Source organism: Meles meles, chromosome 8, assembly GCF_922984935.1.
Source record: "Meles meles chromosome 8, mMelMel3.1 paternal haplotype, whole genome shotgun sequence".
NCBI classification, from domain to species: Eukaryota; Metazoa; Chordata; class Mammalia; order Carnivora; family Mustelidae; genus Meles; species Meles meles.
This window is the reverse complement of record NC_060073.1, coordinates 79700210-79716004: the sequence shown is the minus strand read 5'-3', so window position 1 is coordinate 79716004 and position 15795 is coordinate 79700210. Positions and strand designations below refer to the sequence as shown.

The 15795-nt window shown below is 48.0% G+C and overlaps 1 protein-coding gene across 9 annotated transcripts in view; it reads left to right on the top strand.

Annotated features, from left to right (window-relative positions):
• Nucleotides 1-415: 415 nt before the first annotated feature.
• Nucleotides 416-15795, top strand: part of VSTM5 (V-set and transmembrane domain containing 5) — a 37124-nt gene continuing 21744 nt past the window's right edge. For all 9 annotated transcript variants that reach the window (XR_006819899.1, XR_006819894.1, XR_006819898.1 and 6 more), the window contains exon 1: nt 416-593. Coding sequence is in view for 1 of the 9 variants with exons in the window: in XM_046014304.1 (XP_045870260.1) it covers nt 503-593 (91 nt within the window). In the remaining 8 variants the exon portion in view is untranslated. The remainder of the gene's footprint in view (nt 594-15795) is intronic.

The window sequence follows — 15795 nt, the reverse complement described above, 5'->3', positions numbered from 1 at the left end:
AGAGCCTGAGGCTCCCTTGTTGTCCCCCGTTCCCACGCCTCCACCCCAGGCTATCCCTTAATTTTCCTAAAAGCCTCCTTGCCCATGAAGCCATTATAATGATGGTCTCTCTTGGTCCTCAGGCAACAGCTGGTACTTTCCCTCCCTCCCGCCATTCAGCATCCAGCATCCAGCGTCCAGCATCCAGCCGAATCTGGAATCAATACCAGTGAACTGGGTGTGAACGGAAGGAGACTGGCTCATTATTTGCCATTGTTTACTTCTGAGTGTTGCATTCTCACCGCTTCCCATTCTGTCTCTCCTCTTTCCTTCCCACTTCTTGCCACTGGCTCAGCCACAATACAACCAGCTCATCTGCATTTGACCCTGGAGGACCTGCGGACTCAGGGGAGGAGGGCAGAGGCGGCGGGCGGGAGCAGCACGGCGGCGGTGACAGCGCACAGCCCGGCCGCGCCGCGCCGCTGGACTCCCATGCCCGGCCCGAGCCGCCCAGGGATTGCTCATGAGGCCTCTGGCGAGCGGGAGTAGGAAGAACCGCGGCGTATCCCTGGGGCTCCTGGCCCTCTTCCTGGCCGCAGCCGGGTGTCTGCAAAGTAAGCGCGGGGCTGCAGGGAGGCTCGGGGCGCAGCGGGGGCCGGCGGGGGCCGGCGGGGGTGGCGCTGGGGGCGGAGAAGTGGCTGTGGGGCTCAGCCCTCTCCCCCCGCGGGGCGCAGCAGGGAGCTGCGGAGCTCCGCGGGACTCCGGGAGGGGGACGGTGCGGACGGGCGGGGGCGGTGGAGCAGCCGCGGGGCTCCGGGCGGCGGGCGGTTCGGGGCGCAGCGGGGAATGGCGGGGTGACGCGGGGAGCCGCGGCGGAGCTCGGGGTGGGGGGCGGCGGGGAGGCTGGGGGCGCAGCGGAAGCCCGCGGGGCAGCGCGGGGGACAGCGGAGCTGGGGGGGCCGGCAGGGGGCGACCCGGAGGCTCGGCGCGCAGCGTGGCGAGGGTTGGGGGGCGGGGCGGTGCTGCCGGCTGGTCCCACGGGTCGCGGCCCCCCGGCCACAGGCCCTAGCCCACCTCGGAAGCCCCGGGTGTCAGGGGACGTGCTGCTTCCCCTGGGGCTGGGCGCGTCCTTTAGGGCACCGACCACAGGCGGAGGGACCCGGCCAAGTGGAGGCTCTCCCCGTCCGGCACCCAGGGCCACTTCTGGGTGCCCAGTCCGGCCCCGCCCGGTAGGGCGTTATCAGAGCCGGAAGCCGACGGGGAGATAACCGGCTCCCGGCCCAGTGGCCGCCTCCTCTGCAGTATTTTCTGTTTCTTTTTCCTGGAATAACCAGACTTGCAGCTGAGGTGTCCCCGACCCTAAGGGCACGCGGGGCCCCGCCCCCTACGGTGGGGATCCCTCGCCCTCCCGCGGGGTTCCCCAGTTCCCAGGACATTCTGTAGTCCTCTCCCCTTAGGCAGAGGAACCCACAGCCGACCCTCTTGAAGAAAGGGGTTCTGGGGAGGTTTGGGTTGGGTGTTGGGGCCTGAACTCAGGCCGGAGGTGGTCCTCGCTACTGCGCACCGAGTGGCGGGCGTTGGGTGGCTCGGCCCTAGAATCTCCCTAGTTTGATGAGCCTTAATGTAACTCACAGCGGCACAAACTCCTGCCGATACAAACCACAGATCCTAACACAGCTTTGTTTCTCATCTAATCATTAACATCATTGTCATTCCCATGTTACGGATGAGTCCACTGAGATTCAGGGTAAGGACTGCAGGGCCACGGGAGGTGGGAGCACCGACAGTAAGAGCTGGCGCTGACTAAGCACGGGTGAGTTCACCATCCCTGGGACTCGACAAGATTTTTATCCCGGAATCCACAAGGCAACCCTCTAAGTGCTACACGATCCCTGTTTCACAAGTGAGGAAACTGAGGCACATGGAGGTTGTTGCTTGCACGAAGTCCAAACCGGGGCAATCTAACACTGGACCCTTACCGTGCTCTGACCAGAGCCCAGCTTGGGAGACTCGCAGATTTCAGAAACCTAGAAGGACTGGGATGGGACACGGACCTCTGGCTGCCTATTGAGCTACAAATAACCCTGTTAGTCCTTCAGGTCGGTGGGTGTGTTTGGCGTCACTGTGGCCTTTCCGTTGTTTCTCAACCTTCCAAACCTCTTCCAGCCACCATTCTTACCCAACACCTACAGATGCTGCCGACCCTCGGGGACCAGCCATTTGCTGATCTCTCACTCATGGCACCATGTGCCTGTAGGAGGCAGGCCACTGCGGGGAAGCTAGTTCACAGCCATGCCCTCAGGCCAGCAAAGGAGTGCCAAATGCAGGATGCTGTCCTTGGTGTTCAGAAAACCTAGTGTTTACACATTTTCTTTTCAGCTCTCTCTGCATTGACAAGCAGCGATCTTGCTCTTTCCTCTTGATTGCTACCCCTACGTCATCATAGAAATACAGTTTGTACTTCGCCAGCCCTGTCCGGATGGACATTGAAATTTTCAGCCTTTAGCCCTCACGCAGGTGAAAGCAGCCCCCTCCCACAGAATGGCAGGTTCAGTGCTAGCGAGGGGAGCTGAGAGGAGTGTCAGGACAGGGAAGGCTGGGACCACCTCCAGGCTGACAGGGTAGCCCCAGGCCAAACACTTCCTTTCCACAGGGATAGTGCTGAGAAAAATGCTTGGAGGAGTAAATGAAGGATTGAGGGACAGGTAAGGACTTTCAACCAGAAAGTCATCCAGATTTCTCCATTTCTGATCTCCACGGGAGATCTGAGGACTCCGTGCTAGTCCGGGAGGAGGCCGCAGTCAGGAGACGCCCCCTTTCTCCATTACCACCAGGACCTGAGGACGCCTCTATATTTCATTACTTTAACAATTCTGTATTTGTCTAAGTATAATTGGAATACAGTGTTATAGTACCTTAAGGTGTACGCCATATTGATCTGATAATTCTATACATTACTCAGTGCTAATCACAGTAAGTGTAGTCATCATCTGTCACCATTATTAAAAAATGATTGACTGGGAACTCCTGGGGGGCTCCTTTGAATAAGCGTCCAACCCTTGATTTCCACTCAGTCCATAATCTCAGGGTCATGAGATTGAGCTACTTGGGTTGCTTCCATATCTTTGCTGTTGTAAATAATGCTGCAGTAAACATAAGGGTACATACATCTTTTCAAATTAGTATCTTTGTTTTCTTTGGGTAAATATCCAGCAGTGGAATTACTGGGTCATGTGGTATTTCTGTTTTTAATTTTTTTGAGGAACCGCCATATTGTTTTCCACAGTGGCTACACCAATTCACATTCCTACCAGTGGTGCATGAAGGCTCCCTTTCCTTCACATTCTCACCAACACTTGTTATTTCTTGTCTTTCTGATACTAGTCATTCTGACTTGTGCAAAGTGATATCTCATGTGGTTTTGATTTGCATTTCCCTAATGATTAGTGATGTTGAGCATCTTTCCATGTGTCTGTTGGCCATCTGGATGTCTTCTTTGGAAAAGTGGCTATTCAGATCGGTTCAGATCTGAACATATTTCAGGCTGTTTGGTTTTTTTGGCGTTGAATTGTGTAAGTTCTTTATATATTTTGGATATTAACTCCTTTATTGGTTATATCATTTGCAAATATCTTCAATAGGTTGCCTTTTTGTTTTGATGGTTTCCTTTGCTGTGCAAAAGCTTTTTATTTCAGTGTAGTCCCGCCCCTTTGTTTTCTGCTTTTGTTTCTGTTGTCTGAGGAGACATATCTAGAAAAATGTTGCTAAGGCTAATGTCAAAGAGATTAGTACCTCTGTTTTTGTTTTCTTTTCTTTTTAAAAAAGATTTTATTTATTCATTTGTCAGAGAGAGGGGGATCACAAGCAAGGGGAGCAACAGGCAGAGGGAGAAGCAAGGATCCCAAACTGGGACTCCATCCCAGGACTCTGGGATCATGACCTGAGCTGAAGGCAGATGCTTAATCGACTAAGCCACCCAGGTGTCCCCAGCCTCTATTTTCTTTGGTTTTATGGTTTCAGGTTTCACAGTTAGGTCTTTAATCCATTTCAGTTAATTTTTGTGTATGATTAAACAGGTGGTCCAGTTTTATTCTTTTGGGTATAGCTGTCCAGTTTTCCCAACACCATTTATTGAAAAGACTGTCTTTTTTTCATTGTACATTCTTTCCTCATTTATTTAATAATAAAAATATTATTTATTTATTTATTTAATTGACCATATAATCATGTATTGCTTTCTGGTCTTTGTGTTCTGTTCTAATGATCTGTGTGTCTGTTTCTGTTCTAGTACCTTACTGTTTTGTAGTATATCTTGAAATCCGGGATTGTGATACCTTCCACTTTGTTCTTTCTAGAGATCAAGTGGCTATTTGGGTTCTTTATGGTTCTGTACAAATTTTAGGAGCAATTGTTCTAGTTCTGTGAAAAATGTTCCTGGCATTTTGATAGGGATTGCATTGAATCTGTAGATTGTTTTGGGCAATATGGATATTTTAATGCTATGAATTCTTCACATGATGGTATATCTTTCCATTTGTTTGTGTTGTCCTCAATTTCTTTCATCAATGTCTGGTAGTTTTCAGGGTATATATAGGTCTTTCAGCTCCTTGGTTAAATTTATTCCTAGGTATTTTGTTCTTGTTGGTGCTGCTACAAATGGAACTGTTTTCATAATTTCTCTTTCTGCTGTTTCATTATTAACATATACAGATGCAACAGATTTTTGTATATTAATTTGTATTCTGCAACTTTACTGAGTTCATTTATCAGTTCAAATAGTTTTTTGGTGGAGTCTTTAGGGGTTTCTATATATAATATTATGTCATCTGCAAGAAGTGAGCATTTTAATTCTTCCTTACCAGTATGGAGCCATTTAATTCTTTGTCTTGTCTGCTTGCTGTAGTTAGGATTTCCAGTACGTTGAATCAGAGCAGTGAGAGTAGACATCCTTGTCTTGCTCTTGATCTTAGAGGAAACACTTTCAGTTTTTCACCATTGAGCATGATGTAAGCTGTGGATTTTAGGAATGGCCTTCATTATATTGAGGTATGTTCCTTCTAACCCCACTTTGTTGAGGTTTTCATCATAAACAGATATCACACTTTGTCTAGTGCCTTTTCTGCATCTATTGAGATAATCATGTGGTTTTTATCCTTCCTCTTGTTAATATGATGTATCACCTTGAACGACTCGCAGATATTAAACCACTCTTGCATCCTTGGCTTAATCCCACTTGATTGTGGTGACTGACTTTTTTACCATATAGTTGATTTTTTTTTTTTTTTTTTTAGATTTTATTATTTATTTGACAGAGTGAGAGAGCACAGGCAGGGGGAGCAGTAGAAGGAAAGGAATAAACAGGCTCCCCACTGAGCAGGGAGCCAGACACAGGACTCGATCCCAGGTCCCCAGGACCATGACCTGAGCCAAAGGCAGATGCTTAACGATCTGAGCCACCCAGGTGCCCCTGTATAGTTGAATTCTGTTTGCTAATATTTTGTTGAGGATTTTTACATCTATGCTCATCAGAGATACTGGCCTGTAGTTTCTCCCTCTCTCTTTTCTCTTTGTTTGTGTCTTTGCCTAATTTTGGTATCAGGATAATATCTCATGGCCTCATAGAAAGAATTTAGAAGTTTTCCTTCCTCTTCTATTTTTGGAAGAGTTTGAAAAGAATAGGCATTAAATCTTCTTTAAATGTATCATAAAATTCACCTGTGAAGCCATCTGGTCCTGGACTTTTGTTTATTGGGAGTTTTTTGATTATGGGTTCCATTTTGTTACTAGTAATTGGTCAGTTCAGATTTTCCATTTCTTCCTGATTCAGTTGTGAAAGCATGTATGTTTCTAGGAATGTATCCATTTCTTCTAGGTTGTACAGTTTGGTGGCATATACATTTTCATCATACTCTGTTATAATTCTCTGTATTTCAGTGGTGTTGGTTGTTTTTTTCCCCCTCCTTGATTTCTGATTTGATTAGTAGAGTCCTCTCTCTTTTTTTTTCTTGATGAGTCTGGCTGAAGGTTGATCAATTTTATCTTTTCAAAGAACCAGCTCCTGGTTTCATTAATTTTTTTTCTACTTTTTTTTTAAATATTTTATTTATTTATTTGACAGAGAGAGATCACAAGTAGATAGAGAGGCAGGCAGAGAGAGAGAGAGAGAGAGGGAAGCAGGCTCCCTGCTGAGCAGAGAGCCCGATGCGGGACTCGATCCCAGGACCCTGAGATCATGACCTGAGCCGAAGGCAGCGGCTCAACCCACTGAGCCACCCAGGCGCCCTCTACTTTTATTTCAGTCTTCTTCATTTATTTCTGCTGTAATCTTTATTAATTTCCTTCTTTCCACCAGCTTTGCGCTTGTTCTTCTTCTGACTCCTCTATCTGTATGGTTAGATTGTTTACTTGAGATTTTTCTTGTTTCTTGAGGTAGACCTGTTGCCATAAACTTCCCTCTAAGAACCGCCAGGACAGTGGTATTTTCGTTTGCATTTGTCTCCATGGATTTTTTTCCCCTTTCCTTTTTGATTTCTTTATTGAGTTCTTCAGTGGCATGTTGTTCAGCCTCTCGGCGTTTGTGTTTTTCCAGTGTTTTTCTTGTAATTGACTCCTACTTTCATATGGTTGTGGTGGAAAAGATGCTTGATATAATTTCAGTCTTCTCAAGTTTATTGAGACTTGTTTTGTGGCATACTATGTGATCTGCCCTGGAGAATGTTCCATGTGCCCTTGAAAGAATATGCAGTCTGTTGTTTTGGGGATGGAATGTTCTGTACATATTCGTTAGTCTATCCCGTCTAATGTGTAGTTCAGAGCCACTATTTCCTAGTTGATTTTCTGTCTGGATGATCTGTCCATTGATGTATGTAGTGTGTTAAAGTCCCCTACTATCCCTGTATTATGTTAATGTCTTCCTTTGTGTCTCTTAATAGTTGCTTTATGTATTTGGGAACTCTATGTTGGGTGCATTGATATTTACAATTATTCTATCCTCTTGTTGGATTGATAGCTTTATCATTATGTAGTGTCTTTTTATCTCTTGCTGTAGTCTTCATTTTAAAGCCCATGAATGTCTGATAGAATGTTGCTACCCTGGCTTTTTTCCCCCTCCCATTTGAATGGTTTTTGGTTTTGTTTTTTGTTTTGTTTTGTTTTTTAGAGAGATTGTGTGAGCTAGTATGGTGGAGGGAAATCTTTTGTATGACTTTGTAACTGATTAATCTACTACTTTGCCATATGTTTGCTTTTACTCATGAAATTTTTTCCCTTTCACAATTTTTTTTTACTTTTAGTGATGGCCTTTTCTTTCCACTCAAAGAATTCCCTTTAATATTTCTTTTTTTTTTTTTTTAAAGATTTTATTTATTTATTTGACAGAGAGAGAGATCACAAGTAGGCAGAGAGGCAGGCAGAGAGAGAGGAGGAAGCAGGCTCCCCGCGGAGCAGAGAGCCCGATGCGGGGCTCGATCCCAGGACCCTGAGATCATGACCTGAGCCGAAGGCAGCGGCTTAATCCACTGAGCCACCCAGGTGCCCCCCTTTAATATTTCTTGTAATACTGGTTTAGTGGTGATGAACTCCTTTAATTTTTCTTTGTCTAGGAAACTCTCTCCTTCTATTCTGAATGATTACCTTGCCAGGTAGGGTATTTTTGGTTGTACGTTTTTCCCTTTTAGCACTTTGAACATATCATGCCACTCTTTCTGGCCTGCAAAATTTCTGCTGAGAAATCAGCTGATAGCTATATGGAGTTACCCTTGTAGGTAACTGTTTTCTTTTTTCTTGCTGCTTTTTTTTTTTTTACTTTTATTCCCCCTTGTTTTGTTTTTTTTATAATTAAAAAATTTTTTTATAAACATATAATGTATTATTAGCCCCAGGGGTACAGGTCTGTGAATTGCCAGGTTTACACACTTCACAGCACTCACCATAGCACATACCCTCCCCCATGTCCATAACTGCACCACCCTTTCTTTACCCCCGTCCCGGCCCCCCTCAGTTTGTTTTGTGAGATTAAGAGTCTCTTATGGTTTGTCTCCCTCCTGATCCCATCTTGTTTCATTTATTCTTTTCCTACCCCCCAAATCCCCCACATTGCATGTCCACTTCCTCATATCAGGGAGATCATAGGATAGTTGTCTTTCTCCAGTTGACTTATTTCGCTAAGCATAATACCCTCTAGCTCCATCCACGTCGTCGCAAATGGCAAGATTTCATTTCTTTTGATGGCTGCATAGTATTCCATATATATATATCACATCTTCTTTATCCATTCATCTGTTGATGGACATCTAGGTTCTTTCCATAGTTTGGCTATTGTGGACATTGCTGCTATAAACATTCTGGTGTTTCTTGCTACTTTTAAAATTAAAAGTTCAATTACTTTTTTGTCATTTTGAGATTTTATTTCTTTATTTCAGAAAGAAAGAGAGTGTGTGTGTGAGAGAGAGAGAGAGAGAGAGGGTGTGTGTGTATGTGTGAGTGGGGGGAGGGACAGAAGGAGAGGAGGAGGGAAAGAATTCTAAGCAGACTCCACAGAGTGCAGAGCCCTACACAGGACTTGGTCCCACAACTGGAACCATGACCTGAGCCAAAACCAAGAGTTGGATGCTCAACTGACTGAACCATCTATGCACCCCTACTTTGGGTCATTTTAAGTATTATGTGTCTCAGTGTGAACCTCTGGGAGTTAGTCTTATTAGGGGCTCTCTTTGCTTCCTGGATCAGAATGTCTGTGTCCTTCCCCAGATTAGCTGTTATTTCTTCAAATAAGTCTTCTGCCCTCTTGTCCCTCTCCTCTCCTTCTGGGATCCCTATAATGCAAATGTTATTACACTTGATGATTTCACAGGGTTCCCTAAACATATTCTTATTTATTATTATTTTTTTCTGTTTTGCTGTGTATCTTGGTTGCTTTTCATTGCCCCATCTGCTGTAGGACTTTCTTTTTTATTTATTTATTTTAAAAGATTTTATTTATTTAGTTGACAGAGAGAGAGAGTGAGAAAGCACAAGCAGGGGGAGCAGCAGGCAGAGAGGCAGACTCTTCTGAGCAGGGATCCTGAAGAGGGGCTTGATCCCAGGATCCTGGGATCATGACCTGAGCCAAAGACAGACGCTTAACTGACTAATCCATTCAGGCATCCCTGCTGCAGGACTTTTTTAAAAAATATATTTTAAATTGTCTAAAGTCAGGATGCATCATGTTGGACTGGACTGAAGTCGGGCCCTTCCTGAGAGGATGTGTGTTGCTTCTGTCCATAACCGGAGGCAGCTTATCTGGGCAGTAGGAAGGACTTCTTGAAGAAGGTGAGGCTGAGTCTTGAAATAGGAGTACATGTATACAATAGGGCAAGATGGAGAAGAGAATTCTAGGTATACAGCAGGTACTCAAAAAATAGGTATACTGTTCCTTCTGGGGCCTGACAGGGTTTAGACATGCCCTTTTTTTTTTTAATTAAAAAAAAAAATATTTATTTATTTATTTATTTGACAGAGAGAGAGATCGCAAGTAGGCAGGGAGGAAGCAGGCTCCCTGCTGAGCAGAGAGCCCAATGTGGGGCTCGATCCCAGGACCCCGAGACCACAACCTGAGCCGAAGGCAAAGGCTTAACCCACTAAGCCACCCAGGCGCCCCCAGACATGCTTAAAAAAAAAACAAAAAACAGAAGAGGAAGTGGGCTTCTGCCTTAGCAAGCATCTACCAGGATCTTGGCAGAAACCCCACTCCATAATCCTGCCGATTCTAAGCCTCCCTGGTCCAGTCCATTCAGAACCCTGGTCTGCCCGCACCTGCGTTTTCCCTGGAAAATGGGCTTGTGGCAGGAATGTATTTACTTACCAAGAAGAAATGAGGGTAGGAGAGAGGCTAGACTGGCAAGTTCAGAGTTGGAAAATAATTTTCTCCTGTCACTGGTTTGCTGGGCGGGGGAGGCACCAGTCATCCCTGTGGGCAAAGGGGAATGACACAGTGGACCGTAAGGGGAGCACAGGACGTTCCTCCTTCACATGTGGTGCAGGAAGCACATTGGCCTTTCCCTGTGCTGTGGTGCACCCTGGGGGAGCTCAGGCCTGTGCCATGCTGACCCCACAGGAGACTTCCCCGGGAATCCCTAGGTCGGCAGAAGAGGAAGAGTCTGGGTGACGGGTCCCAGTCACAGTGCTGGCTGTAAACTCTGGATGCAGACAAGTCACCTGCCTCCTCCGGGTGCACACGGCAAGAAGGGCGGGCTGTCTTGGTGCTTCTCCAAGCCTTCTCCAAGGCTGCACATTAGAAGCATCTGGGGAGCTTGTGAGAAGTGAGGACGCTCACAACCTACTCTAGAGAGTGAAGTGGGTGTCTCCAAGGGCAGGACCCCATACTGCTTTGTTTTGATTTTAAGTTCCTTGGGTGAGTCTACTGTGTGGCCAGGCTGTGCCCCTGGACTAGGCTATTTCTGGGTCCCTTCCCTTAGTCTTGTTCTAGGGAAACAGCCTGTTAACCAAGTGTGCGTGTTTCTTCCACCTTCTGTTCTCAGGAGGCCCACCATTGTGGAGCTGAGTCTCACTGATATCTTTTTTTCTTTCAAGATTTATTGATTTACTTTTGAGAGAGAGAGAGAGAGAGAGAGAGCATGAGCGGGAGGAGGAGTGACAATCTGAGCCGACTCTGCACTGAGCATGGAGCCTGATGCGGGACTTGATCTCATGACCTGAGCTGCCATCCAGAAGAGTCTGTCAGTTAACGGACTGCACCACCCAGGCACCACCGACTCATCACTAATGTCTTATTCATGGTTTTTTCCTGACAAACCTAATAGATACTTGCCCACTCGGCTTAGGGTTGGAGACAAGGCTGCTTTGCTGGGGAGTTATGTTTGCTCAGTAAACAGTTCCTGAAGGGCGCCTGGATGGCTCAGTCAGTTAAGTGTCTGCCATTGGCTCTGGTCATGATCCCAGGGTTCTGGGATCGAGCCCTGCATCAGGTTCCTTGCTCAGCAGGAAGCCTGCTTCTCTCTCTCCCAGTCCCTTTGTTTGTGTTCCCTCTCTCTCGATGTGTCTCTCTCTGTCAAATGAATAAATAAAATCTTTAAGAAAAAAAAAAAAAAAAAGGAGCTCCTGCGTACCTACTGTCTGAGATGCCCTGTGCCCGGAGCCGAGAATATTCAGCTGTAGGGGATGACATGGCCCAGGGGCAAAGTCAGATTCCAGCCTGATGATTTGATGTTAGAGGCCCTGGGGGCACAGAGAAAGGATTTACTTCCATTGGTTGGAGTTGGAAAGAGTTCTAGAAGTTGAACAGTAAGCCTGGGAGGCCCAGTAGGAGGTTGCCAAGGAAGGAGAAAGTTCTGAGCAACGGGAAATCACAAACACAGACACAACTTTGCCATCTTTTCTCCCTTTGTGCCAGTAGCAGGGGGGGACTGTTCTTTAGTTAAACTTGGCTACATTTAATTAAATTTCTTCTTATTTCATCTTACAAGTTCCGTAGCAGGTAAAAATGGAGCTTGGGAAGACTTTGGATCTTAGGTGGAAGGTGCTGGAGCAGTTCCTCTGATAGGCCCTTACCCTGGTGCCAGAGACTCAGGAGGGAGGTGTGGGTCCCTTGGCACCAAGCAGTGACTAGGGGATCTCCGTGAGGCTCCCCTGATGATTTCCCCTTCTGCACCTGTATCAGATCCCTGCCCCAGACTCCCCAGGGGAATGGATCACATTCCCTTTGGGAGCCAGTGCCCAGAAACAGAATAGCAGTTGCCATCAACCTGTTGCCATCAACCACACCTACCACGCCCGGGATTTCAGAGGTTGTGGAACCAGAGCTTACTCCTCCAGGTCAAGGGGACTGTGACAGCCCCAGCCTGAACAAGCTGTCCACCCATCCTATCACACCCTGTGGGACGCTGGTGATCCAGACCTAAGTGCCAGCCGAGCGCTCACCTGCTCCTTCCAGCAGGGAGATAGGCGTCATTCCTCTAATGTGAATGCACAGCAGGCTGGGAACTGTGCCCCAGGAGCCGGGAGTGGGGGCGCTGGCGGAGGAGGGGCCTCAAGGGAGCACACACCTGAGACAGGCAGGCGCAGTCTCCCCACTGAGAAAGAGGAGACAGAGGCCCAGAGTGGGCCATTGTCTGGTGAACTGGAATTGGGTGGTGCATAGTCTTGAGATGGGGATGGAAAAGCGAGTTGAGAGCAGACCCAGGAGAGACACGGCCAGGTGTATGGTCTAGAAAGATCACTTAGAATAACCTCCAGCCGACTGAAGAGCAGAAAAGCCAGTCAGTCCTGAGTGTTTCTGATTGTTAATCACAGTCACAAGACAACACCGTGAGCTCATGTTTTGCAGCAAGCACTACAATAGCGGCTTTCGTTCACCCACGTCATCCTGCAAACATGTGCAATTCGTGCCCATTTTACAGGTAAAGAAACTGAGGCTCAGGGCGGTTGAAGAACTCGCCTAGAGATATTCATTCCATTAGGTGCTTATGGAAAACCCGCAGGGCGGCACTGACCTGGGCCCTGGGGATTCAACAGCCAACAGCAAACAAGACAGACCCACCCCTGGGTTCAGAGCTCACAGCTGATCTAGAAGGATAAGCCATTCATCAAGAGGAATTACAAGGGACTGGGGTAAGTGTGTTGCTAGGAACAGATGTTATGAGGACACAAGGCTGGGAACCTAACCTGGTGTTGAGAGATTAGGGAAGGCTTCCTAGAAGAAGTGATGTTTCAACTAAAATCTTCAGGATGAAGAGGAATTGGCCCTTTAGTCTCTCTGAAGGAGCAGGTTCATACCCTAACCGCAGTACCCCATCAGGAGTGTGCCTGAATCCTGGGATTGCTCTGTACCCCTCTGCCAGGGGTCTTTAGTCATCCTAGAAATTTCCAGAGAACTGTTGGGATGTCACCGCATCTTGTCTCTTCCTTAGTCCTCTGTGCCACACACATTACCTGCAGAGGTGCCTGAGAACCCCACTTTCCAGTTCCCCAGGCTGGGCACTGGTCCAGGCCGGACCATGAGTCATACAGCCCGTGGTTATTCAGAAGAGTTCAGCGTCCCAGCAAGGGTGGCTCTTGCTTCTGGTAGGAAGATTCCAGGAGGAACTCCACCAGGAGGAGTTTCAGGTCATCCAGCCTCTTAGCACACTTCCACAAGGAAATCACAGATTTACAAATGCCCATTCCAGTCTCTACCTGCTATGTGATTTGGGGCTAGAAGAACCAGGCTCCTCCACCAACATGCCATGTCCCGGTGTCAAATATACAGCTTCAGGGGCGCCTGGCTGGCTCAGTGGGTTAAAGCCTCTGCCTTCGGCTTAGGTCATGATCCCAGGGTCCTTTAAATCTTTAAAAAAAATATATACAGCTTCAATCCGTGGTCCGATTCCAGCTTCTGCTTACACACCCCTGGGGATGGGGAATTCACTTCCTCAGTGAGCAGCTCCATGGCTCTTCAAAGAATTTTCATTAATTTTAGCTGCTATTTATTGAGCGATCACCAAGTGTTAGACTGTGCTAAGCTCCCCACCTGTATGGTCTCACTGAAACCTCATTCTGCTGCAGGAGGTGAGCACAGCACTATTACAATATATTTATTTCATAAGTACAGTAACAGAGGGTGACAGAAACTAAGGAATTTACCCCCAGGTCAGGCTGTTACTGGCAGACCTAAATTTGGACCCCAGAGTCCATGAATGCATCCATTATACCCACACAGCCTCTATTCTGTTTATCAGAACCTGCCTCCTTTCAGTCTTTACCAGCCGATTGTCATTCTGGTAATGACCAGAGGGCCCACGTCTTCCCTTCTCCAGGATGAGAAGTTTGACAGCAGAGGCGGGTACCCTGCCTGGCGTAAGTGGTGTAAGCGAGGTTCAGAAGGAGAGGAGGGGCTGGGCTCCAGGGATGTTGGGAGCATCCTCAGTGTCCCCTGTGCCCGAAGGGCTTGCAGAATCATAACTGCCAAAGTTCTGATCGCGTGGTCCTGGGACCAGCAGAGTGTCACCTGGAAACTTGTTAGAAATACCAGCTCTGAGGCCTCACCCCTAACCTACTGAAGGAGAAATGGGAGGGGCCCCGCCACTTCATTTTCACAAGCCCTTGAGGGACTCTGATGCCCTCACATGTCGAGTACAACCGCATCATAGCTCTGGAGGACGCGGAGGGCAGTGGAATTCCTCCGAACCCCAAAGCATTGCTAGAAATTATAAAGTTTGAGGGGTGCCAGAAAAATTCTTTCCCCCCTCATAGCTCACTGCAAGGGCTGACACAGGTGCCTCAGAGGTTCCGCTCGCACCAGGCAGCCCTTCTTTGCTTTGACTTGAGGCTTGTCAGTGCCCCCTGTGAAGGGCTGGGAGCTCCGGCTGCTAACCCCACAGCGTGGATTCACTCAGTCGTTACTAGTCTTGGGTGCACACTGGGGACTTTTAAGAACCACAGGGGCCTCGAATCTTCTCCCACACCGCCCCCAAAGATTCTGAATTCAGTAGTCGGGGGTAGGAATTTTTTTTTTTTTTTAAGATTTTTTTTACTTATTTGAGAGAGGACACACAAACAAGGGGAGCTGCGGGCAGAGGTTGAGGGAGAAGCAGGCTCTCCACTGAGCGGGGAGCCTGACCCAGGGCTCCATCCCAGGACCCTGAGATCATGACCTGAGCCAGACACAGATGGTTAACCTACTGAGCCACCCAGGTGGTCCCAGGGTGGGATGCTCAAAAGCTTCCCCCAGGTGATCTAATGCTCAGTCGAGGATGTCAGGGTTCCATCAGGACCCTCAGCTGTGGTGGAATGAGTGGATGAGGTCCGGTGGCCCACATTGGTGCAGCGTGCTGTGGCCAGGAGCCCGGCTGAAAGGCCCTCTCTGGGGGTGAGTTGGGGGGGGGCTCTGAGAGCGCCTGCAGCACCTCAAGGACCATATTAACAATGGCCTTCCACACAGCGTGAGTGCCCCAAGCTGGTGCCCTATAAATGTTACTCCCTTCACTTCCCTGCCCGCGTGCTTGTAGAATGAAAGGAGAGTGGACTGAATTCTCCGGGCTTGGAATTCGGGCTTTGTCTGGGTGAGAAATCAGGGAAGGGAGGTCCTTCTGTGACCTTGGAATTGTTCCTGACTGTCAAGTTCTCACACCCACATGGTTTGGGGTTTGTTTGTTTGTTTTTAATTGGATCATTGACAACTGAATGGTGATGGTCCCTAACTATAAATGAGGAACTAGCAGGTCAGAGAGGGAAAGGGCTGTGTAGAGCGACGGAGCCCGGGAGTGGTGCCGTCCATAGGGCACCCAGGTCTGTTGGTTAGGTGGAGTGTGAGGGCACTGGGCTCCCCCAGCCCACACCCTGCCCTCCTCTGCTCCCACCGGCAGCTGTGCTCTTCCCAGCATCTGAGGAAAAGCCAAAGCTACCCTCTTAGGAAGCCAGCGACACTTCCACTGTTTGGGCCTAGAAGGAGCCAGGAGGGACGCGAGGATACCTGGTGAGTCTGGGGGCCCAGAAGGCACAAGTGTGTTTCAAGCCGGGGAGGTGGTCCGCAGTGCCCAGCTAGGCATGAAGAGGAATTTGGAGGTCTAAAGAGATTGGAGGGAATTGGTCAGAGTAATCACGGAAAAGGGAGTCAATTTACATGAAAAAAAGCCATTGTGAGATTGGCAGTAGGGAGGGCCATCTTGAACGTGATATTCTGACTATTCTGGAAACTGGGGGTTTTGTTGTGGGAGTGTCTGCTGTGGGTCGGTCTCCCACGGTGTTGCCTGCTCAGGTTTGAGCAGAGAGGAAGTAGAGCATTGTTGACCCAGTTCTGGGCAGATATGAAAACACAGAGGACAATGGTGTCTAAGGAACTGG